This window comes from Hippocampus comes, unplaced genomic scaffold (assembly GCF_001891065.2).
Source record: "Hippocampus comes isolate QL1 unplaced genomic scaffold, H_comes_QL1_v1.1 scaffold40, whole genome shotgun sequence".
Lineage (NCBI taxonomy): Eukaryota > Metazoa > Chordata > Actinopteri > Syngnathiformes > Syngnathidae > Hippocampus > Hippocampus comes.
In genome coordinates, this window is record NW_017842058.1 from 357,693 (window position 1) to 382,559 (window position 24,867).

General features: G+C 42.2%; 1 protein-coding gene across 3 annotated transcripts in view; it reads left to right on the forward strand.

The window, feature by feature from the left end:
• ppp1r16b (protein phosphatase 1, regulatory subunit 16B) overlaps positions 1 to 22,503 on the forward strand; it is a 59,255-nt gene extending 36,752 nt beyond the window's left edge. For 2 of the 3 annotated variants that reach the window (XM_019861096.1, XM_019861097.1), the window contains exons 3-11: positions 3,066 to 3,136; positions 12,799 to 12,944; positions 13,029 to 13,132; positions 14,748 to 14,872; positions 16,525 to 16,650; positions 16,733 to 16,808; positions 16,885 to 17,014; positions 18,003 to 18,153; positions 19,219 to 22,503. In XM_019861096.1, the coding sequence (XP_019716655.1) occupies positions 3,066 to 3,136; positions 12,799 to 12,944; positions 13,029 to 13,132; positions 14,748 to 14,872; positions 16,525 to 16,650; positions 16,733 to 16,808; positions 16,885 to 17,014; positions 18,003 to 18,153; positions 19,219 to 19,689 (1,400 nt within the window). In that variant the 3' untranslated portion in view covers positions 19,690 to 22,503. The remainder of the gene's footprint in view (positions 1 to 3,065; positions 3,137 to 12,798; positions 12,945 to 13,028; positions 13,133 to 14,747; positions 14,873 to 16,524; positions 16,651 to 16,732; positions 16,809 to 16,884; positions 17,015 to 18,002; positions 18,154 to 19,218) is intronic. The other variant, XM_019861098.1, reaches the window with a different exon arrangement.
• Positions 22,504 to 24,867: the final 2,364 nt, after the last annotated feature.

The following is a 24,867-nucleotide window of genomic DNA, read 5'->3' on the forward strand; positions in this document are numbered from 1 at the left end:
GTTCTGCACAGGAATTTTCTTCGATTATGACATTGTCACGATTTTGTTAGCATTTCAAATCAGTAACAAAGCTTTCTAAGTAGCATTCTGTATTATTTCCTCTCTCACCACAATGATTTTGTCCCCCTCACCTTTGTTAGCTACTGTGACCTGAATGTTCCGTCTTGATTCCTACTGATAATTGAGAGCCTCCGTTTGTTGCTGTTGTGATGTTTTGAACGGAGGCTCCCACCTCTTTTCAATGAATACAGATCAGCGTGTGTATGTGTGTGGAAGTGACAGATAACCTTGTCCTTGGCCATATTTATGGCACACTTTGACATGATAGATAGATTATATCACATTGCAATGCAGCTGACTACCAAGCAGAACATATCGGAGTACTTCCATGACATTACACACACAGGACCTTCGTTTGGTAGACTGGTGCCTGTGTGCGGAAACATGGGTGTTGCTTCATTTTCGTGCTGCTGTAAGACTCATCTATGTGTTTTCTGTTTGGGGCCGTGATGTGCCTCTCTGGGCATTTCAGCGCACAGTGTTGCCTCGCCCCCGATTCATCTGACAATTTGATAAAGTAGTTTTCGCTCGGCGTAAAAACGCTGGCCGTTCCTTCCGCAACGCATCTACAAATTTGGTTACACAAAGTGTGTGGTTGATGTCATCGGATCTCATCCACAAATGTGACTCCCACCCCGGACGGGATAATGCCTCTATATCATTGTAGAAATCAATTGACTGAACGGATTATAATCATTATCATCTTAAAAATAGCACCCACATCACTCTTTCCCAAACATACGGATGCACGATCGGGGGTGCCAGGCGGTCTCAAAATGCGCACGTCACATGCGCAGCCCATTACATCATCCGTGAGGAGAGATCTTGCAGTTCACCTGTCAATGTCATGCATGGACCTTCTTTGAGTCTACTTCTGTTTCCAGAATGGCAAGCACGGCCTACTCGGGTGCACTGTGCTCAAACCACTCTGATTTTGATGCAAATGAGGGATGCCACCAAACTGGCCGAGAATGGACTACTTCCATTGCACAACGGCACACAAAAGTTGCGTGCACCTAGCTAAGTCTAATTCTGCCTGTGCAAAATCTAGCAAAATACCAAACCAATGAAAATTCCAACTATGTGCAGGGTTAGACTCCGCTTTGTAGTCGGGCCCACAGAGTCCCAGTGGAAACGTGAAGCTGAACAATCTCAAATGAATGTAATATTGGAGTATGACTGTGGGAAGATATTGTACTAAAAAGTAATGGTCGTTTTTTTTTTTTTTAATTTATTTTTTTATGAGCTGTTCTAAAAAGACTCGAACACTTGCAGCAAAAAGATGCCAGCTCCTCTTCAAGTAAATGCATCCTCAGGCAAAGTCATTTATTTTTACACTGAGCATAAAGCCAAAGTCACTTATATCCCCGAGAACATTCTCTGCGATATTCCTCCTTTATGAATGTACGTGAAAGCACCTAAAAGCTCAAGAATACAGATTCTAGAACAATACATCACATCTGAATATAAAGTAGCTACATGTCCTGAATGTTTGAAATTCGTGTTGATAGTTCGCTAACTCGAAATTTGGAGAATACTCATCTTTTGTTGCCGTGGTAACTATTGATCACCAATTTAAGTGCTATGTAATAGCAGACCAGCCAAGACATGCCCCTTGTTACTGTTATGTGCAGTGCTGGTAACACTGCTGGCTGCACAACTAAAACCCGGTTCACGCGGCAGGACAATTAGCCAGGTTTTGGAGGTCAAAATCTTGCATCTCCTTTATTTGGTACCAGCTGTGCATCGTTTTTATTTCTTTTGTTTTTATTTCTTGCCATCGCTTTCGAGGCAAGGCACGATTATCATGCACTGTTATGATCAAGCGGTGGTTACGATCACTGTGATTGGCTAATTTGTGAAAGGAGGCGGGGCTACAGGTTTCACTATTTACTCTTGTCAGCCATGAACAATGGCTGCTAACTGTCTCACCAATAAACGTCATGCGCACGACAAGACAAATCCCGATGAGTCCAACTCATTTTTGTCAGAAAACACATTTGCAAGAATGAGCTGCTTTGTGTGGACAAACCAGTGCATGAGATCACGATTGAATGCCGACATGACAAACAGTGATTATAACCTCAAATCTCTCTCATCTACCATTCTTTGTCCTGTTTTTTTGTGTGTGAAATATAGACAGATGGCAGTAACAGAATGTCACTAACCATCACTTCCTGTTCCGAGGTTTACCAAAGTTCACATTGCTGATTTATTTTCTGTGTGTGTGTATTAGTGGAGGGTTTATCTGATTTGGCCACCAGGCCGGCAGACACTATAATCCTGCTTGTCGTTACGTCACCCCCTTCCCCCCCGGGGCCCCCCAAACAAATAGCCCCACCCTCACTGGCGATGCCTTCCATATTTCCCAAGGTCAATTCAGTAACATCCTGGCAGGACTTTTAATATGACAAATTGAACTTCCCACAAGTGTGAGCAACTAATAGAATGAGGAGCGATTGGCAGTAACATCGGGGGACAAAAGGAGAAGGACGGTTCTTTTCACATAGTTACGTTTCTTCTCATGATCTTGCATCCTCACATGCAAACTAGCAGTGCACTCTTGTGATAAAGTACCTCATGCACTGTGTTTGCTACAAGTTGTGTATACTGAAGTTGTATTGGTGGCATAGAAGCATATTATGCACTTTTGTGACTAACCCCCTTATGTTCTTTGTGTATCGTCTATCATAGTATTGGCAGCAACGCAGCATTTATGCACCGTATTTGTATGCCCATGCATAATACGGCAAACTGGGAAGTAGTGGCTCATTTCGGGAGCACAGAGCCACTATTTCTCCATACACATTTGCATACTTTCGGCCAAAATAAACAAAATCGATCAGGAACATGAACCATCATATATTTTATTAGTGTATGAGGACAAAGCTTGAATTTGCAGAGGTGTGGACATTGATTCAAGCCAATCAAAAGATGTACCTTAATAGCAATATTTCCGGGCCGTCGGCTCTCATTAATCATTTCCTCTCTCTGTTTTCCACCAGTGCGCTACCTGCTAAAGAACAATGTGAGCCCAGACCTCTGCAACGAAGACGGCCTCACCGCACTTCATCAGGTGAGACCCAAGCTGTCTTATGAACAATGGTTACAGCAAGGCTCATTTGTGTGGCCCGAAGTGCTCCTCGATGCTAAAAGGCTCTCCGAGTCCTTGTAACAGCATGTCGAACACTTTCCTATTACCGCTGAAGACAGTTTTTTTGTTGCCAATGTTTTCTGGCCATCATTGCTCATCTCTGTAATACCCCACGTCATCATCGTGCATCCTGTTTTTCTGTTTTTGCATGCAACACCAAAGTCGAATCTGTTTCGATCTGTCCAAATTGCTCTAATTTCAGAGTTAATTGCCAGAGCTAGGCATTTAAATTGAATTCAATTGCTCCAGGCGAAATTGTCATCATAAAACCTTAATTAACTCTGAGATGAGGTTTTTTTGCCTCTACATAAGCACTTATTATATTATTTATTTTTTTACATTATCCATCCATCCATCCATCCATCCATTTTCCAATCCGCCTTTTCCTCACAAGGGTTGCGGGGCATGCTGGAGCCGATCTCAGATGTCTTCAGGCAGTAGGCGGGGGGACACCCTGAACTGTTTGCCAGCCAATCGCAGGGCACACAAACGACCAACCATCTACGCTCACCCTCACACCTAGGGGCAATTTGTTCCATTAACATGACAGACGAAAGCGGTTCGGAAAATGAATGAATGAATGAACCTGACAGGCATGTTTTTGGAATGTGGGAGGAGAGCGGAGTACCCGGACAAAAACCCATGCAGGCACCTAGAGAAGATGCGAACTCCACACAGGAAGGCCGGAGCCAGAATCGAACTCTGCACCTCTGCACTGTGAGGCTGGCGCCCTAACCAGTCGACCACCGCGCTGCCACTAATCAACCCTAATCCATTTTTGAAAGATACTTAAATAAAAATACAATTCATTTACATTAATACCACAAATATTACAAGACTAGCTCCATCATGTCAAAAAGGACAGAGCGGGCCATATGTGGCCCGCAGGCCATATTTTGCCCACCACTCCATGTTGATCATACGGAAAATGTTATTTCATGTTGAGGAAATGAGTTCACTCCAGTCAGTCGTGTTGGAAAAGGAAATTGAAAGGCGTGCAGCTGTTTTCACTTGTTAATGGAGCCATTACTGGTGCTAATATGTGGCTAATATACATTCAGATTGCCCTGCCAATGTATCGGCTCGTTTAATCACAAATCAACCTAGTTCTGTTTACAGTCATCTGCAACTAATTGTCCTTAAGTGTGATAATTTCGATCGACTTGATGTAAGGATGCCATTCGGGCAGCGGCAACAAAAGGTTTGACAGCACGGTTTAATGGACTCCCTTTCCCCCACTCCCCAGAGAGGCACACGGAAAAAACAAAAAAAAAAAACAAAAAAAACACCATGTTCTTGAGTTGAGTTGTCCTGAGTGCAACAGTGAACAGCATGTGGCAGACTCACACTGCAGTACTTACAACGCAACGAGTCACTTACGGAGACATCGGCGGGCGGCACGACAGTGCAGAGGCAGCCTTTTCATGCAGATTCAAACAGGGCAGCAGAAAGCTTGAAGGCAAAGATGTGAAACCATGTGCAGGGGCGGATGGGGGATCGCGGCCGCCTTTCGTGCCCAAGAATACCAATAAGCTCATCTTCACTGAAAAAGAACATGAAAAGCAGAAGAGAGCAGTGCTTTAGAATGAGCGGCTGTTTCCAACTTTAGTTTAAAGATGTAAAAATGAGCTTTATACCAAAACTATTATTTGAAGATAAGCAGTTTGGAAAATGGATAGATGGATGGGAATGTGTTCTGAACTCATGGAAAATTGACTTTTTAATGGTTTGTCAGGTCGACGAGTATCTTTTTTTTTTTTTTGCCTTTTTCTGAAAATGTTTCTTTGAGCAAGAATTGCGAATCATGCTGGGTTGGGACAGAACAACATGACTAATTCTCCAAATTCCCGAGCTTCTATGCTTGCGACTTGAAAGATGGTTGATTCGTCATTTTAGTTAGAGCCTGAGAGCATGGAAACACCATCGTGTAAATTTATTTGAATAAAAACAAAAGTGATGGATTGAAAGTATCATAACACATTTTGGAAAAACAAAAAAAGTCATTACGTTTTTTTTTTTTGTTTTGCTTTATATCCACTCAGACCTTCCAGCCGCTATTTTTTTTTTTTTTTGCCTCATCGAGCACACATTTTTCTTCTAAGACGCTGTAGATACTCCTGTGCCCACTGAAAGGTAGCGAGACAAACTGTGAAAGACTATCAGTCACCTCCGGCGTGCTTGGGTGTTTTGTTTTCCATGAACTGAGGAAAAAAAAAAAAATCACATTGACCTTTTGGTGTTAAATAAATGTGCGTGCATATGTGAGCATGTGTGTCTCCGCACACATGTGGACACCATCATTTTCTATTGGGATCGATCAGTCTGTGCATTTTTCTTCAATACTAGACCCGTTCACTTTGGGTGTGATTGAACTTACACACTTAGAATGATTTCACAAAGGCACACACACACACACACACACACACACACACACACACACACACACACACACACACACACACACTGGGCAGGACATGAGAGCTTGTATCGAACTGGACATATGGAAATTGTGCCTGTAGATGGCACGTGAGAAGCAGAATTTTGGAGCCCGAGGCAAATAAACCACAGAGTGGAAAACCATCGAGTCTTTATACACAAAAATACCAAGTAACTGCAGAGAGCAGGGCTGGCTGCAGAGGGCATAAAAGACATTCTGACAATGCGTCACTCAGCAACTCCACCTTAAATACTGAGAAAATCAAAGTGACAAAGTAAGGACCCAATCAGAAACACAGTCACAACAGAAGCAGAATATAAAAACGTGTGAGCTTTTTGTTTTGACAACCCAATATGATGAGACGGCGTCAGAGATAAGATAAGCGCACATACACAGATGACTACAGACATACCCGTCAGAATGAAGTGGCGGTGATCTCGCGTAAATGGGATGTCACATCCATTTCAGCAATACTCTTACCTCACTGATATAAGTGCTACATCAATATATGGCTTCAATGGCCACACACACACAAACACACACACACACACACACACACACACACACACACACACACACACACACACACACGTTATAGTACTGACATTCCGCTGACATGCCTTGATGTATTCCCCTTCCAACACCATAACCATTAACCTGCTAGCTCCCCTTTGACAATAGCTCCATTGACACCGATTGTTAAATTCGAAATAGCTGAGATGTGAATATTGACCGTGCAAGTTGATTTGTGATTCATTCGTGCACCTCTAAATTTTCTACTTGAGCCCCTAAAATTTCCGGTGAAGGGTCACTGTGTTGCTAGTAAAAAAAAAGAAACAAGAAAAAAAAGCTAGTATTGAGCTTTTTTTTTTTTAATGATGTATCCCTTAGGCCTGCAATGATTAATGGAATGACTGATATTCTGATTGAAAAAAAAAAAAAAAAAGATTTTCATGACTTTACTTACTTGAGAGGGTCTCTGTTTTTATTATTTAAAAAAAAAGTATCACACATAACATACATACGGTAAAAACGTATTCAATAGAAGCTATAAATTTGCCTGAAGGCAGAGATTTGGACCCTACCGTCCAAATGCGGTAATTGATTATGCCTTATAACCTTCCATGCACACTGCTCAGTGTGACAAAAAAAATAAATAAATAAATTGCACGCCCACATCACCTCACTGTTTTCCCCGTTCTTAGTGAGGAATGCTTGTTCGCACACCATTTTGAAGCCTTGCTACTTACGAGCTGCAGCTGATGCTCATTCAGGAGTTGGACCTGGCTAATTTTCCCAGCGTCCTCTACTTTCCCCTCCAGTGAGACTGGGAGATTTTGGAGGGATTTTTTTTAAATGACAAGCCAGTCCATTGCTGAGATAGACTGCAGGCGATCTAACTCTAACCTAAGCACGTTCAGAAATTCACTCTGACGTCCTTGCACTACTCTGTGAGTGGGTGTGTTCGGAGAGGTAGTGTGCACGCCACTCTCATTAGTTTCTGAATGCAGCCAGGACTGGTGCAACGTGTCCCCAGTTGGTGCGCCGAGTGTCCAGTGCTGTTTTGGTAAACTCTGAATAGCCAAACGCCAAATATGAGCATCGCTCTAAGTTTCCGAACAGTGAACTACACCCATTCATAGTGTAGTGGTTCACAAACCTGGTTTTCATGCAGGTGGCATGGAATTTCATACCCACTCACTGCCTGTGACTTTTTTTTCCCACTCTACATATGCTGGGATGAAAAGAAAAAGCAGCACAGAAAAATTGATGGTGTTGTGAAACACACACTGAGATGCCTGCTGGAGTGTCATTAACTAACATTTACTTCAATGATTTCGCCGCTTAAATATGTATGAGGAGTGCAGCGAGGATTTAAGATGGGCGCTTTAATGATCATCAATGATTTTTATTTAACCACGAGGAGCTTTGGAGATGACATTTTGGTGTGCCTCTGTAGTTTATTCAGCAGCTTTTATATTGCGCTTATTGAATTTTAGGGCCAGAGAATCACATTTGATAACCGGATGGTCATTTGAGACTCCTGTTTTTAGCATTAGCCTTACGAGTCTGAGGACGGCTGAAACATCGTCTTGATTTGGTGTGACAGTCAACCTCAATTTACTGCACCAAAGTACGCTACGTGAACCGCTAAACTACCTCTGCCCATCTCCAAGCCAATCATCCATCCTTTTATTTTCTATATTGCTTGTCATCATTAGAGTCTCAGGTGAATTGGAGTCTATCGCATGACTTTGGCGAGAAACGAGATACGCCCTAGACTGGTCATTACCCAAGAGACACATACGGACAACAAACATTCACACTCACATTCACGTGAGTGAAGCAGGTACAAGTACAACCAAAACATTTGTAACTTTTAAAAAAATTAATCAATAAAAAAATAAAGCAAAAAACAATCATTTACTTAGAATGGTCAACAGCAAATTTTAATCGTACATGGCTTTGTGTGTCCCTAAACATATTATTGATGCTGATTTATAAACCATTTTTTTTCCAAGCACATCAGGTTTTTTTGCTGATATTTTCAGTTTTTCTTTGTTTGACCGATGCGAGCTTGCACAACTTTACCCTCTGTTGTAATTTGTAGCTTTGGCGTTTTGGAAAATAATTCCACCAGTTACTGAACTAAATATATATTACTAGAGTAAAGTAAATGATGATGATGATGATATTTCTTCTTCTTCTTCACCTTATTATTATGATAAAAATCTGATGTGCTATAGATAAAATACAAGGGCAGATTTGGAATCAGCAAAAACAACATCTATAGAAATGTATTTTTGCATTTCTGAATAAAAAAAGTTTTGTTGAGCAGTGTTATCCATCCATGGATGCGTTTGTTATTCTACAGCACTCCTCGTTAAAGTTGTCAAAAAATGGAGCCTATCGTAGCTGACATTCACTGAGAAGTGTGGTGCAACCGCGACACCCGCCACCCCAAAAAAAAAAAACCCAAAAAACTGTCATCTATTTTGTATATCACTTGTCCTCTTTCGGGTCAGAGTAATTAGAGCCTATCCCAGCTAACTTTTGACAAAAGAATAATGATACAACCTGGACACACATTACAATAAAATAAATATTTCATCATCGATCTATCCATCCATTTTCTCTCCCGCTTCATTCAGGTCATGGTGAACTTGAGCAACTGTCTTTTGACAAGAGAAAATGGAATACAACCTGGACTGGTTGCCAGTACCTTTGAATTTCAACGAGTGCCCTTTTAAAAGGCTGAATTCCGACTCAGTACAATCACCAGATAGATCACAAACTACACCGCCAGCCTACCCTTGCACCCACACCATTTGTCATTCAGTTCATTCTCGCAGGTGTGTCGTAATGTGAGAAGAAGAACACGCAACAGTGGTTCACACGGTCCACAAATCACAACCGACTGTCCCCTCTGACTTTTTTGTTCCTTTCCTCACTCACTGCAGCTGTGTTTCGGCTCAAACTTCTCCCGCTTCCATTTTTTAATTGCAGCTTCGCTCACTGGACCGATGCAACCATACTTCTCTTAACCTCACTGAAGAATCTCAGCCAGACGGTTTTCCATGCTTAAACTAGGCCATTTGTCACAGCCCACCCACACACACACACACACACACACACACACACACACACACACACACACACACACACACACACACACACACACACACACACAAAACCGTTGCAGAGGATTTTATTAAAAGTACACAGGGGTGCTCTTGGAGTGGCATGAAGGGCCAGGGCCTTAGAGGAGTCAAATGTGGAGCAAAAGATTAGCTTAGCAGCCGGCTAGCAGGTGGGTGATGCACCGTACGTGGGTTTATTCAGGAGGCTAAGCAGATTATCTTGGCTGTAAATTAGTGTGTAGGTTTGCATTTAAGGCATCTGCCACTGCCACGGGCTGCTGGAAGCTGGAGATGTGAGATAATCCACGCGCCGTCTTTTTATAAAACGGAGGGTCGTCGCTGTGTCGTTTCTGCGAGGCACATCTCAGTTTGATCAGGCTTTTATTTTCACTGATAGAGGAAGTACTGTCCATGACACTCACTACAGCCTCCGCACTGCTAATTCTACATTTGTGTTTATCTGGGAGCTAAAGAGCAAAAAAAAAAAAAAAAAAAAAACACGCACGTCTATATGAATTATGAATACACAATGTGGGATTCAGATCATTCAGAGTATGAAATGTCAATGGTAAACGTTGCACTATGTAGGACCACGAAGTTATAATACAGTATTAATGGGGGAATGTCAAAACAAGCTAGTGGAGTCTCGAAATAATATAAAGATCTTGTAAAATTCTATTTTTTATTTGATTTTTTTAAAATAATGGTCCCACTTAAAATTAGGCCTGTATTTCTATAAAATAATAATAAAATTCACATTTCCTCTCCTAATGTTTTGTTTTTTGTTTCCAGTTCCTTTTTTTAAACCGTAAGAACACATCAAAATATTCCAATAATTTATTGTTACCATTTTAAATCAATCAAAATAATGTATAACTAGTGACTACTCTTGTTTTCTCTCTAACATTGTCACCTTTTTCTTTAATCACTGCGCTTGTTGTATGACTTTATTCTCGTGTGATATTTCTTTCAGTGTGGTCCTAATAATCATTTGTGGCTCAAATGTTAATTTCCCATACAGTACAATACATGTGAAAGAAATGTAATTAATTATTGTCTCCTTTATTAGAAAAAACACTGATTGCTACAAATTCATGACTGGGGCTCGACAGCTGCAGCTGTTGTGAAAACGCTATATAAATCAGGATTTATTGTATTGTATTGTTATGTATGAATCGGCTTTTAAAAATGGACTGCAATTTTTTCGCATTGTCGTTTGCATGCTGACCACAACAATCATTTATAATATTCTGTTTGTGTAACTCCCGTCTCCAGTCGATTGTTATTTTTGTTTTGTGGGCCTCTTATCTGTCCTTCTTGCAATATGTGATTTGCTTTGTGCAGTAATTTCATTTCCTCTCATGTCTCTTTCTAATGATCTTTTTTTTTAATGATTTTTTTTTTTTTGCGCACACACACACACACACACACACGCACGCACGCACGCACACATGTTTACAGTATCTGCACAGCCTTGTTAGCTGAGGCTACAAAACTCCATATGTTACAAACAACTCATTTTCCGGTTTGTGTTACGAACGATGAAGCAGTGAATCGTGACGGATTTGTGAATCGCAAATTGTGCAGCTATTCATGATTTTTTTTTCTCTCCAACTGTTTTTGTAGTTTATTTTAAAGTTTTTATGAATATAGGCAATTGCGAACATTTTTAGTGGGGAGTTCCCCCTTCCCTTTTCAGCTGTATCTCCCACAAAGAGCTGTTTACTGTAGTTGGTATTTTTACAGGTTATGAAAAGCAGGGCTGGCTTACCCATTAGGTGTGATAGGAAAATGCTGAGGGCACCATGGACTCTAGGGGGCGCCAAAATTAGATGGAAGTCTCTCTGAATGTTCTGAACTTTAGTTTCGATGCCAAACGTGGCGTGCTTTTGGATATTCCTGATCGGATGAATTGCGTATGGGGGTGGGGGGGGGTGACTGGGGACCGCTGGTTGACATGATGCGACCTAGCATGCCATGGACCTTTTGAATTATTACTCTCTGGTATGCATAATTGACTCTGTATTGTGCGTTTATGAGTTTGCACGTCACAACATGCTTGATGGTGTCAATGGAAAAACCCTGAGAGGAAAAACTGGTCCTCTCTCTTTTTGGTGGCTCCCTAAAACAAACGTGAGAAACGGGCATCTGTTTTCCGGGAGCAACACTTAACTTTGATGGCATATCTGCTTTAATATACCATCGATGGAGTGTAGCATTACTGGCGTCATGGGAGCTGGATGGACAGATGTTGCGCAATAAAAACTTTCATCAATCTGCAAAAAGCTCACTGCTGCAAGAGATGGCTAACGGGAGTGAGGCGTTGCTCATTTGAGTTGCGCCAAATATGAATTAGCTCCGTTGGAGACGACTCCTGCTCCATTTTTCAGTGAGAACACGCATTCCAGAGTTGTCATCACAGCCACACTTAACAAGACAAAAAGTCACTCAAGCATTGGATTGATGCGTGCGCAATGATGGCTTTGACAGCGTTGTCTGCACTCACTGACTTTGATGGCGTCTTAGCTATCCATGCACACGTCATTCCTGTGACTTGTCCATCAATTGTCTTTTGTTCCAATCTTTCATTCACCATCAATCCATCCATCAATGCTTTGTTTGATCCATCCAGTCAATAATTCCCCCCACGCATCTATCTATCCATCTAATTCACTCATTGTTCCATCATCATTATCAATCACTCCACCTGTCAATCACTCCATCAACCTGTTGTTTTCTCCCTACGTCCACATTCTATCCATCATTCTTTCAACCATCTTGCAGTCCATCCGTCACCAATTGCTCCTCTCACTGTTGCTGTCATCCATCGCCACAGTCAACCATCCTTTGCGTCCATCCAAACCAAGCACCCATTCCTCCATCCATCATCCATCCCACATTTCGATCCACCCATCCGTCAATCCATTATTCGAGCCTCCCATCCATTGTTCCATTCAGCAATCCATCCATCCATTGCTCATCGTTCTGTTGAGCAGCTACCCTTCTACCGACACGACCATCGCTCCAACCATCTACGCACCTGTCCATCATTCCATCCAACATAGCTGCGCATCCCTCCATCATTCCATTCACCCACCGAGCTATCGACCCACCCATCCATCCATTGCTGCAACCATCATTCATCACTGCATCCATAGTTCAATGAACCCATCCTTCCACGTATATGTGGATTTATATCAAGAGATGATTCAACAATGGAGGAACAGTTTGGGGGGAGGCCCGTTCCTCTCTGTTGATCCTTGCCTGATAACCGGTACTAGTACTGGTACGAATATAGGAACAAACAATGCATCCATCCAGAGCGCAGATAAACATACAGCAACTCAGCAGTGACTGCACAACGGGAAGTAACCCTGAAAAAAAACAGATGAGGACAGACGGGCAGTGTGCCTCATCTCAATGTAAACTCGTCACCTAGATCGAATGTCGTCATTTTAAAAGGCACTTTTTTTTTTAACCCCCCCTCGTGCCGCTTGTCCACACAGTGCTGCATAGACAACTACGAGGAGATGGTAAAGATCCTGCTGGACCGTGGAGCCGGCGTCAACGCTCAGGATAATGAGCTGTGGACGCCGCTTCATGCTGCCGCGACCTGTGGACATGCGGGCCTCGTCAAGATACTCATTGCACAGTGAGATGACATGAACAATGCCCACAGCTCGACATGGTGTCACCGTTCTTCATGAATGATTTGGACGGTCATTTTCTCCCACAGTGGTGCCGATCTGCTGGCGGTCAACTCTGACGGGAACATGCCGTACGACCTTTGTGAAGACGACCCAACACTGGACATCATTGAGACGGCCATGGCCAACAGAGGTGTACTATCTCCCTTTAAAAAAAAAAAAACGATTAGAAAATGCATGCATGAATGGAGAATTTTGGTTGGCAGCAATAACAAACACATTTTAGAGCTAAGTAAGCTAGCCACGTCCTCTATCGCCAACTCAACTTGCTGATGTTGACATTCCCTCGGGTGAGCAAGAAAGATTTTTAGTCTCCAAGCTCTGTCAAAGGAAAACTACTATGGGATTAGTTGAACATGTGACACCAAATACCGTACTGAGGAACACAAAGGAGCTTCTCAGTCGGACTCTTTTGCGGCATACAGATAGCGCGGCAGCAGGTGAGAAGAATGGCAATAAGAGCATCAAACAGCGGAGCGCTTCAATGCTAATTGCTAGTTGCCAAAAGTGGCAAGACCTCCAGAGACGACGTACCGACAGGGAGAATGGCTCCCCTCTGTCTTAATTTTTAAAAAAAACACTGCAGTTGATAGAAGACGCTTATTTGAGGACATCAGTTCATTGCAGTGGTACGAAAATGAGTCAAATAGTATTAGATTAACCCAATTCAGCACCTGCAAATAGGAAATGAGAGGATTTGGCCATCATTTAGGACATGGAATTTATTAAACTGATGTTGTTGCCTTTGTCCTGATCAAACAAGGACAAGCATACATCGAGAATGTAGTATAATCATCAAATCAGTTGAAATAAATAATTTACCACTATCAAGTCTCCATTTTAATGAGATTAACGTAAAAGTGACTCTAAAGCAAGGCGTTTATCACGTAAAGAGAGAAAAAAAACGAGGAGGCTTTAACACAGTGTTAGCTTGCTGCTGTTAGGCAAGCGGAGTCACTTCATGCCTAACTGGGGTAAGAAATACAAAATTCCTGCTAAAAATACATTTGGAGTGAAACATTTTTTTGTACCTAATATTTTAAGTTTTGTCTTTCACATCGGATCGCTGTGCGATTGAAATCATTATATTTACAAAAGCACAATCAGTGTCGGCAATTTATAATTTTAATCTAACAAGAAGTTGTTTTGATCGTCATTGACTTTTTGTGTTGGCAAAGGGGGAAAAAATAAATGAATTCAAATCATAAATTGGATTTTTGTGAAATCTCAGATTTTATTTTAAAACCACCTGCAAAAATGGTCGTTCCACATTCATTAATGCTGATTTCGAATTTATTATGAAGGAGAATCTTTATTCGTGGACCACCCTGGTTGCGCCACAACTGCTTTTGCCTTATCTCCACATCTTATTTTTCCATTTCCCAGAATTCTACTGTACATCATCCAGATGTGGAAGATGTGACAGCTCGCCACTTTTGGCGAATGGTGTCGATATTGATCCATTTTTTATTATGAGGGATTCTTAAGAAGGGAAGCGCTGTCGCGTGGCCGTCTCCATTTTAAGTTGTTGCTGTCAAGACAGTGGATTGGAATTCAATTTGGTTAAAGGTGGAGTCGGCCCAATATTCCTTATTTCTCACAGACCTTTTGTCAAATCCCTGACGACATCAAGTGTGAAAAGGCTCTTGTCAAACCGCTAACGCGCCGCGCTTACAGACGAACGCTTTGAAGACAAAGTCAATAGTAGGGCAATTAGCAGCGTTTGTCCGTGCGTGTTCGATTGGCAGGCATCACCCAGGAGATGATCAACGAGACCCGGGCGTCCACAGAGAGGAGGATGCTGGGAGATATTCAGGAACTGGTGAGGCTTGGCGACGAAGTCAATCATCAGGACTCACAGGGAGCCACACTGGTACGTTTTCATAAAGGCGTATGGTGCTACCTTGAATTAACAGTTTAAACAGCTCCGTGACCAAGCTTGCATTTTGATTTACTCCTCTATCCAGGGTTGAATGATTTTGAAAAAGAATCTAATTCCGGCGTTTTTCTGATCATGGTTGTGATTAAATATGTGATTTTTGCCAACATGCTCTATTGCTTAACCAACAAGCAACAATTTTCTCAAAAGCCAACAGTGCGCCTTATAATTCGATGCGCCATATATATGGATCAATATTCTGATTTCTTGGATGTAGTATTTATAATATTCTGTAAAGCGCTGTGTTCCAACTGCAACCATTGTGAAAGATTACACACACACACACATTATATATATATATATATATATATATATATATATATATATATATACACACACATATATATATATAAACAAGCTGATTGTATTGCATTCCGTTTAACGTAGCTCCATCTAGTGGATGCATAACGCAAGCTCAGCCACTATTGTAGCTATGCGCCTTATAATGCTGTGCACCCTACATATGAAAACAGTTTTAAAATAGGCCATTCATTGAAGGTGCACCTTATATTCCGAAGTGCCTTATAGTGTGGAAAATACGGTCATCTGTATTACAATAAACAATATCAGATTCATCATACACAAATGTTTTCGTTTTGTAGGTTAGGCTTAAACTAAAAGAAAGGTAAATGAACCATGAATTCAAATGAATGATTGTTTATCTACATCAGTTAGTTGTTGACTTTGACTTGGCAGTCTTTTTAGTGTTCACTAAATCATCTTCACAAAAATCAACCCCAAAAAATGTGGCAAAAACAAGTCAGTAAGTCATGAGTCCGATTACCGGTCGAACAATGCAGACAAATCTGTCTGAATTTCATGTTTCATGAAACAATATTATGTCAAAAAAACTTCTTAAGCACTCAACTTACTTCAAAAATATATAAATAAATCAATCGACATATGCAGCAGTTTGGCACCCGCAAATTCGCATATTCTTTTTTTTTTCCCCCCAATTTTTTTTTTTTTTTTGGTGGTGGGGCTTATGTTTTTTTTTCCTCCCATTATTCACATGTTTGCTGTGGAAAAAGTCATATTGAATGTTTATGTACAATTTTTTTTAAAGAATGAAATCATGTTACAAATGATTTGGACACTTTTTAGTTCTTTTGTAGTGTACATCTGGTGAAGAGAGGATGTCAGGTCAGGTCACCCTATTTATGTATCAGCTTTAGAAACCTCCATGAGATGGTCGTAGTCCTCCTTGTTAATCTGAAAGATTTATCCCTCCTGCATTGTGCATCCTTTGCTTAATCTTTATCCAGTGCAATGAAACAAAACAGATCGTGCCAGAATCTTTTGGCGACAGCCCAGAGAAGAGTGCATGCGGAAATTGTTGGAAGTTATGTCAGGCTAATCTTTTGTTTTCAAGAGAAATGCTTTTTTTGTGTGTCACTGGAAGACTTTCCTTCCTGAGTAGTCTGTCTGATCTACAGAGAGAGACAATAAAGTTAGGGGGGGTTGGACGAGGTGAAATGGAACTCAGCAAATGAAAACAAATGCAACTTGAACAAAAGGGGACGTATGGAAATGTTCTGCTTTAAGGCAGGGTAATTGAATACGTATTATCCTTTTGCTCTTTGCAGCTGCATATCGCGGCGGCTAACGGCTACATGCAGGCCTCCGAACTGCTGCTGGAGGGCGGCGCTCGCATGGACTTGAGAGACTCGGACGGATGGCAGCCGCTCCACGCAGCCGCATGCTGGGGTCAGGTGAGACGACGCCGGCGGAAAAGCCGACTGGCTCAGAGACTTTCCTTACTGTCGAGGTGAAACACCGCTTTTGCTCTTTCAGATGCATGTGGCTGAGCTGCTGGTGTCTCACGGAGCTAGTCTCAATGCCAAAACCTTTCTCGATGAGACCCCCATCGGTATACTCGCACCTCGCCAAAAAAAATGCGTCGCTATCGTATCGTGCTAATATTTTCCTCCATCCTCCATTTTCAGACTTGTGTGAGGATGAGGAGTTCAGAGCCATTCTGCTGGACCTGAAGCACAAGCATGACATCATTATGAAGTCGCAGCTCAAACACAAGACCTCGCTGTGCAGACGGACATCCAGCGCTGGAAGTCGTGGGTGAGTGCTGACACCTGCTGGCCGCTGCTGTTACTCCTACGACTACTACATATTTCACCTTGGTAAAAGGTATGCAATTTTCAACATGTAGAAGTCGCTAAACATGGTTATCCCTAGGGTGGGAAAAAATGCCCATGCGTTTTTTTTCAACAGCTTTTTCCCCAGCTGACTTTTGCTGAGGGAAACATCTTTCACCACAAGTACACCTGATGCTGGTCACCAGCGAATGACTTGTCATCTGCTGGTCGCTGGGCACATGTAGACAAACAATCACAACTGTTGATTATTTTCTTGTAATGTCTCTGTCAGTTAATCACCAGGAACATCCATGCCATGGATAGAATCCTGCACAGCTTGTCCCCATTCGGGACACGGGTGTCATTGAGCCTTTCCCAGCCAACTTTTGGCAAAGTAAGCGGGGTCTACCCTGGACTGTCACCGGTCAGTCTTAGGGCAAATATAGACAACCATTCACACATTCATATCCAAATCTATGGACAAGTTCGAGCAGGGATGCGTAATCGGTAGCCCACGGGCTGCTCACGCTCTGCATGACCCCTTGGGACAAACATATGCTTACAGTATAATCTTGTTCATATTTAAGGTGACATTTTTGTTACACAACTGATTCAGAAGTATGTTTTCCGATGTACATCCACTCCCAACCCTGAGTAGTCGTGCTGATGAAAACTTGTGGCACCCGCCATCATTTCAGTTTCCTGATTTTGAATTTCAGGGCACATATAAAAAAAAAACAAATGAGCGGGTATTTGCCCTCACATTCCCAGCTATTGACAAATTCGGTGTCTTCCATTAACCTAACTCGCATATTTCTGTGATGTTTGAGGAAGCCACAGCACTACGCCACAGTGCCGCCCGGGGTAAAAACATGGCAAACGGCGTATCTTCTGTTAAGTCGTGGCGTCTGCGTACAAATAAACTGGCAGTGCATCATTACTCGCTCTCACCAAGGTTTCCTCATTTGCAGGAAGGTGGTGAGGCGAGCCAGTTTGTCCGACAGACACAACCTTTGCCGCAAGGAGTATGAGACGGAGGCCATCGTGTGGAGGGGAGGCAGGGAGGAGGAAAATGAGGATAAAGAGAAAGATCCCGACCAGGAGATCATCCAGGTGCTGCATGTGAGTCATCTCATAATTAGCATCTGTCAAAAAGAATCTTTCTGATTGGCAACAGAGCCAGATGTCTTATCTCCAGTCTAAGGAGGACAATGCACATTTGGGGGGTGGGGGGGGGAGTGCTTGTCACAGTCTATTATAAGTGGCAGGGAGGACGTTAATGAGCTGCACATTCGATTTTCTGCAGCTTCTAATGTTCTCTCGCTCTCTCAATGTGCTGATTGTAATCTCGTTCAGGTAACCTCAGTTCAGCCACAGTGCTTTTGGCCTTGTTGCACAAACACAAGCGCCTCTGCTTACAAACAATAATAATGTTGTTTAGGGCTTCACCGCAATTCACACTAGGACTGGGCGATCCATATCTTTATCGTATCGAAATCAAGATATCAACATTCAAGATATTGATATGGGAATGAGGATGAGCAGTCACGTGACCTTGCCATGCTTGTGTTGCGTGTAAATCTCAGTTCAACCAACCACATTTCTCCTTACAAGTTTGGAGTTGATCAACAGTTAAAACCAGCAGATGACAATCATCTTGTGAAGGGTGAGATGGAGGAGTGTTGCCATGACCGGTTTGACTGCTTTCCACGCTTTTGAGAAGTCAAAGTTGCAATAATCGCTAAAACAGTCTGTCACCGGTAATGAGCTTTTCTTTTTTTGAGGGGTCTTTTAAGCAATGTGATTGGCTATTTGCAGAGATGAAGATTGTGTCAAACTAAGCAAGCCGCTTCTTTGAAGTTAATGACGAGAGGCCGGACATTTTTTTGTCATCATTGTCGGCCGAGCAGAGAGGGGGGTGGTGAGCAGTTACACACAACCCCCACAGAGGAGGAAGGGAGATCAGAGAGATTTAGCCACTGTACTAGCTCTAGCATGGACGCCTTTACACTACGGTGAATAATGTGCATTGTCCTAAAAAAACAAACAAACATAGTGCCAGCAGGTACTTGTCTGTCCCCAAGGACAACACGAGAGATAAAGGATGAGAATTCATGTTGCGAAACCAAACTGGCTTCAGAGGCCGAATTTACAATGTATTTGATTTACTCTCTGCTCAATGTCCAGGTAAAGCCCGTGGAAGCAACCGATCCATCCGACCAGACCAAGCTGCCTACCATCCTCAAAGATGGCAGCAGTAAGCACAATGGCCTCATCTCTACAACCACAAGCACACACCCCCAGCCACCTTCCAACGGCATGGCGGCGGTGGACAACAGCACGCTCGCTACCAACCCGTGCGGCCAGGATGAAACTTTACCTCGCGAGAGAGCTCAGACTCTGTCGGAGCTGAAGAAGCAGCGGGCGGCGGCCAAGCTGTTGAACCACCCCCTGTTCAACGGTCACCTGGGTAACGGTTCCATGGACTCTTTCAACGATGCCAAATCCATGTCGGATGACCCCCGCATGCCATTGGTGTCGTCCAACGGCAGCGCGGTGTTCTATACGCCGGCCAGCGGCGATCCGCCACTCCTCAGACTAAGGCAGCCCGTCGACGAAGAGCAGCCCAAGTCGCAGACCTGCTGCTGCGTGTCATAGCGCCACCATGATGCGAGGTCGAGTAACTGCAAGTGTTTGCACAGAGGAGCCGGCGGAAAGTAAAGAAATTGTCCCTCAAACATGAGGACTTTCCCCATGAAGGGAGGCTGCAGGTGTAGCAGGCTAACAAACTGAGCCTTTTGACACATGGAAGAAACACAAAATTGGACAGCTGAAGATAATTCGAGGTAGAAGTGGCGCCTCCAAAGTCCATCTGTACCGTGACACTGGTTGACGTCCAAGATGTTCACATTTCAAACCATTTTTTTTTTCTTAAGCAGACCTCCTGTGTCTTTTTTGGGCGTTGCTTCTCCTGATGTTTTTGTGGGTCTGCTCATGACAGATGCGGTGAATTTTGTTGCCTCGTGAAAACTGGCTTCAAGGGTCTGAATCTTTTATTTGTAATTCATGATGATTGGGAGTTACTGGGCAAAAATACACCACCATGCTACGCCCAGATGCAATGATGGAAAATTGCCATTTCGTGTTAGGCACGTGTCAAGAAGAGTTCAAATTTGGCAGCAATCTGAAGAAAATTTCTCAGACAAATTTGTGTTTGAAGGACCCCGAGAAAAAGACTAAACAAAAATAAGCAGAACCTTCAAAGTCACACAAAGTCAATCTGTTCCGGCACAGTGGTTGACTTCCTTCTATTGTATCTTAGAATCTATTTTGGCTTGTCAGAGAGACTTATGTCACATGACTGTTTCACGAATCCGACGTAGCGAGTCACATTTGACTCCATTTCACCAATCAAATGGAGCCCGTTACCGGTAGTTTCATGACCGTACGCAGAAGCAACGTTTTCAAATTGACTCGTTCATGTGAAACATGACAGAAATCTCCAGCTCACCCAGGGCATAGGTGATGTCTTACATAAAATGAATGGATGGACTCCGAAAACGAACAGCTGTATAATGTGCTGTCATCGGCATCCGCCTGACGTTGGCATTTCAAACTACAAGAGCTCCCCTATGGAACTTGACAAATACAAAAGAGGTTCTCTTGGTCTATGTTTGCAAAATTCTCTGTGTCTGTGGAATAAAACCAGCAGGTCAACCAACGGGACATGAACGCAAAATGCAGTTTTTCCCACCCAATCTGACCTGCCATCCTGTGAAGCCACACCCTTTCCTGTCAGCAACGTTATCAGCCGCCACCTCCCAAAAAGCCAAAAAATAAAACACACTGGTTGGAGTTGGTCCTTGAGATGCTCACTAAAACAAAGCCTCGGATTAGAAAACTTGTACATTGGCGCATTCATTACCCAATGCACCACTGTACATTTTGCCAAGAAAATTCACTTTGAATTCCAAACTGTACCACTATTTATTTGGGGTTGTGTTTGACTTTGGAGGTTGCACTGTACATGAGTGAACTTTTAGATAGGTCACCCAAGTTTTTTTCTTTTTTTTTTAACATGAAGGAAAAGTCATGGTGTCCGACATTTTTCATGGATTTCAACATATCAGAAGAAGCAAAAATAGTGCTTTGAACGGCGTAAAGGGAAGGAATGCCATAAGTGTTATTTTGTACTTGGACAAGCCACCGTCCGTTTATATATCGTATATCTGCCCCCAAATTATATTTGTAATGATCTGCTTTGAGGTAACGTGAGAGTGAAAACTGTTAACTGTACATTTCTTTATTTATGACATGATTTATGTGTTCCTACATTGAAGTGTATTTATTGTTGTGGATGGTGTGTGGAGAGCGAGTTACGATAAAGAGAAGAGTCAGCAAAGCACCTTTTTTCTTCATACGAAAGCGACAGCTTTAATCATCGAATGATCCCTACAAATACATAACTGCCACATCAGAGTCAGAATCTCATTTCTCGCACATGGATATCGCATGCGTCCTATCAGTATAAACAGAGTGAAATAGGAAATGTGTCACCTAAACATTGAAATAAAAGACAGTCAACAAGATCAGATACTGTACAGAACCGGGCACTTGGCTCTGCAGTGTAAATCCCGCCTAGATGACTTATGAAATACTTGTCGGACAGCCGCGATTGCTTTCGACACACACAGGATGGCAGAAGGGAGTGTCGGGTGTTTGACTTCACACCCTTGCCCTGGCATTGTGGAATTTGGGCGACCCAACGTCCTTCCTACTCAACCGACTTTGTTTCAATTAGCGATGGCCATGTGAGTAAATTTGCTTGATTTACAGGTTAACAAATGACCACATTATCGTTACCGTATAGTGTTTGTCACGTATCAAAAACAGTACCCTACATGTTTGCCTCATCTCCACACCAGTGCCAAAGAGTCTTCCTTTCAAAAATACATCTACTTTAGGTGTAATCTGTTCCTTTAAATCCACATTTCCCCCGCGCTCGCTTGTACAGTGTCAATGAGTTGTACAGATTAATTTGTAAATACTAATTTCGTCTATTCCCACGAACTGCATTTGTCTGTGTGGTTATCGGTGTCTTAATGGAAAGTAACGTAAGAAAATACTTAACAATCCACTTGGGTAATCCTGCTTTATGTGCATCATCTGCCTGCCAAGTATACTCAGGTGTCAGTGTTTAAATGTATTCCACCACTGTGTACATTTTTTTTTGGTCCTGAAATGCCTGTTTTTATTTTATTACATGTCAACTAAGCGTCAAGCTGCTGCGGTGGAGTAAGTTGTCCAATTCCTTCAAAAAATATACAGTAGTTTCATGCGTGATGATCGACGAAGTGTCCAAAAATGGACAAAAGGATACAAATGAAAAACTACTGATGATGTTGTAAAAACTAGACCATACTGAGGGTTGCATTCACATATTTTGAATAAATTGTATATTTTGAGAATTGCTCACGGTGGTCTCGTCTGACTGGATGTACTCGATCTCAAGTGTTTGAAAAATTTCACATACAGTAGTTGACGACAACAATCCACTGTTTTTTTGGCAAGGGAATTGAAGACTTAAGACAAACTTCAATTGACTTGAAAAAACAAAACATTTATATATATATATATATATACACGGTACATATATGCTAACCATTTGTACACTATGATGCCACATTCACAACATATCAAGTCAAAATTGTTTGAGTAACTGTGACATTTGACAGCAACTACCAGTATTTGATCCGGTTGGATCAATGGATTAGCATACTGCCTATTACACCTGATTCTGGCACGGTGGCTTATGCCTTAAATCCAATATTTTCTGGCCTTTGGTTTGGTTGCCATAGGTACACTCGTCTCACGTTATAGCGAGCACAAAATGTCTCCTCCGTGAGAAAAGACTTTCTCGGGAAGATGTAAAGCAAACTAGAAGGACAAACTCAGTCACTGCTCAAATAAGGACATCAGGTTGGACATAACTAAGTGATGTTTGCGGAGTCAATGTTGACAAATTCCTTCTGGAACGCGTGCCAGGCAAAGTTGAGGTTAATAGGCACGGAAACAAAAGCATGTGCAAACACACTACGCGGAGCACATCCTCTGCATGGCGTGACCTTGCTGCTGTAGTGCAAGGCCAGCTGGCCGCAGTCCCGGGCCTTCGGAGGGCCTCATCCTACGCCTCACTGAAGGCCAACATGGATAAGCGTCAGTGGGAGAGCAAAGCCAAGTCGACGCCAAAGCGTTTCGTGCAAGGAGTTGTTTGCAGGCCTGACCACCGAATGGACGACTGGATGAGAAGAAGAAGGCTCTCACAAATCCAAATTACATCTGAATGGCATTCTATTGGATGCCCTGAGGGAGGTGGGTAGGGGACTTTCAGTGTCGCTATTGAACATCCTGCTGGAATAACCAAGTATGAAGTGTGACCAAATGGAGGAGAATGTGTTTCTGGGAAACAGAGTTTCACTCTTTTTAAGATGTCCCAGTTATTTCGGCGCCTTGGTGATCATCTCTCATCTTCAGATAAACAAAGTCAATGCACGGTGGTGCATTTCTTTAGGAGGTCTGCTTCATGGTTGGATGATCTGGATTTGAGGGTTCGGAATGGAGGCTGTTTGGAGGTGCATATCACATGACATACTACAAAAACATCCACGTTATGTTGAAGGGGAATTCAAGTCAAAAATGCTCTTTCCAATATGCTCTATATACCCCCGCTATAGGCCTACACGCTGTATTTTGAATAATATTGTGTTTGTGGAACACTGATTAAGCAGAAAAATTCACCCGTTTTTAGTCAAATTGATATAGACCAATTTAAATCATCTGTTGGAAGTGGGGCCCACCCTGCCAGTGCTGCTCGACACACGACATGCTGGGTAAGGGAAAAGGAAGAGGGTCTAAAACGTAAATAAGCTTGATGTTGCTTCATGTCAGAAAAGTATGACCAATCGTTAATGTGTACTGCCACCCATGCCTACATTCATGTCTTTAAACATCAAAACAATCACACCAATATTTGAGATTTTAGGTAGGCGGTGTTGTGCACATAAACTTTAATGGTGATTGGTCATGGTTTTCTGACATTAAGACATGTTGAGCTTTTTTTTCACGCACGTTAAGCGTTTTAGACCATCCCGTAAAGCAGGGGTGTCAAAGTCAAATGGACGGAGGGCCAGATAAAAAATTTTGCTGCAAGCCGAGGGCCGGACTGATCGAATGTTCATTGAAAATTTTAAAAATGACCACATATTGTTTATTGAACCAAATTTAATTGACTGAAAACCTAACAAATACATTCCAATATGGTCAGATAAATAAAGCAACATTTTTTTATGGCTACGTCAGTAAACTTTAATTTTCAACAGGCACAAAAAAATTTCCTTTGTATAAAAATACCCATAACATGAATGAAAAAAGCCGATATTATTCAAGGCACTATCACTAGTCCATATTTTCTCTTTTAGCAAAAGTAGGCTAAATTTACTTAAAAGAAAACCAAATAATAGTGCAGTAATTTTCGATCATTTACTCGAATACAATATTTTTAAAAAATAATTGTATTGAAATACAATAAAATAAAGTGCAAAAATGTATAAACCAAAAACAACACTTTCTTCAAGAAAAAAACTTGAACTGAGTAAAAACTCTTAATATGTGATTGCACAGTATATTATAGGTAATATTCACTTTTTTGAGGCTGAGGCTGATACTCGGTGGTGTCTTAATTTTTCTACAAGTTCATCAATATTTGGGGGCAGGCTCTGAGCTGGGCAAATCCTCAAAATTGAGTGAGGGTGTTCAGCAGTAAATCGACTTCTGTGT